The 1,016-nt window shown below is 41.7% G+C and overlaps 1 protein-coding gene across 3 annotated transcripts in view; it reads left to right on the top strand.

Annotated features, from left to right (window-relative positions):
• LOC107578300 (endophilin-B1-like) overlaps window positions 1–1,010 on the top strand; it is a 7,227-nt gene extending 6,217 nt beyond the window's left edge. For all 3 annotated transcript variants that reach the window (XM_016264266.1, XM_016264267.1, XM_016264268.1), the window contains 3 exons: window positions 247–347; window positions 579–801; window positions 876–1,010. In XM_016264266.1, the coding sequence (XP_016119752.1) occupies window positions 247–347; window positions 579–801; window positions 876–983 (432 nt within the window). In that variant the 3' untranslated portion in view covers window positions 984–1,010. The remainder of the gene's footprint in view (window positions 1–246; window positions 348–578; window positions 802–875) is intronic.
• The last annotated feature ends 6 nt before the right edge of the window (window positions 1,011–1,016 follow it).

Here is a 1,016-nt window from a genome sequence, read left to right on the forward strand (position 1 = left end):
TTTAATGAACCAGTCAAAAGCATCATTCTTTCAATCAGCCTTGATGACTTATTTTAATGAATCAATCTAAATTAATTACTCAATGAACCGATCCGACTGGTTTTAATTAAAAACATTTAAAAGCACTTTAAATATGTTAGGATTACTGTGGATTTATGACTAATTATAGATTCTGTGGGAAACACTGCCGTGTATATTCATGTGTGTAATATGCACTAATGGCTGTACTCTCCTCTTTGTGATCAGGCTCATCACTTGCACTGTCTGAATGATTTTGTGGACGCTCAAGCTGCATATTATGCCCAGTGTTACCAGTACATGGTCAGTGTTCAGAAACAGCTGGGAAGGTTGGCTTACTTTTAAACCTCTATGCATTTGTTTGTAATAGTTATGCCATTTTTTTTTTTTTACACCAAATCCTGTTTTATGCTAAATGCATCCACAATGGAATCTTCTGTTCTCTCAAACAGTCAAATTGTGATGTAAGCAATGTTTTTTATTAATTGACAAGTGTATGTACATTTAGTTATTTCTATATTTAAACCCACCATTATTAACTTTTTCCTTATTTCCTCCAGCTTTCCATCCACGTTCTCGAATAACAATCAGCCGGCTGGCAGCTCCTCCGCCAGCATCTCGGTTCCCACGGCACAGCCGGCCGCCTCACTGCCCGCTCCGCCACCCAGCCAGACCTCACCCGCACTCAACGAGCTCCGCAGCACCTCAGGCACCCGCAAGGCTCGTGTGCTCTACGACTACGACGCTGCCAGCAGCAGTGAGCTCTCTCTACTCGCCGATGAGGTGGGCCTTCATCACGTCATTTTAGATTGGCATAAAATGAATTATAAGTCTTAATTATCAAAAATTTCCATCAGGTGATCACCGTGAGCAGTGTGCCAGGCATGGACTCTGATTGGCTGATGGGGCAAAGGGGGAATCAGAAAGGCAAAGTGCCAATTACCTACTTGGAGCTGCTCAATTAAGGTCAGCGAGAAGTGCAAAAAAAAAAAAAAAAA

The sequence above is a fragment of the Sinocyclocheilus grahami genome, unplaced genomic scaffold, assembly GCF_001515645.1.
Source record: "Sinocyclocheilus grahami isolate Dianchi unplaced genomic scaffold, SAMN03320097.WGS_v1.1 scaffold9642.1, whole genome shotgun sequence".
NCBI classification, from domain to species: domain Eukaryota; kingdom Metazoa; phylum Chordata; class Actinopteri; order Cypriniformes; family Cyprinidae; genus Sinocyclocheilus; species Sinocyclocheilus grahami.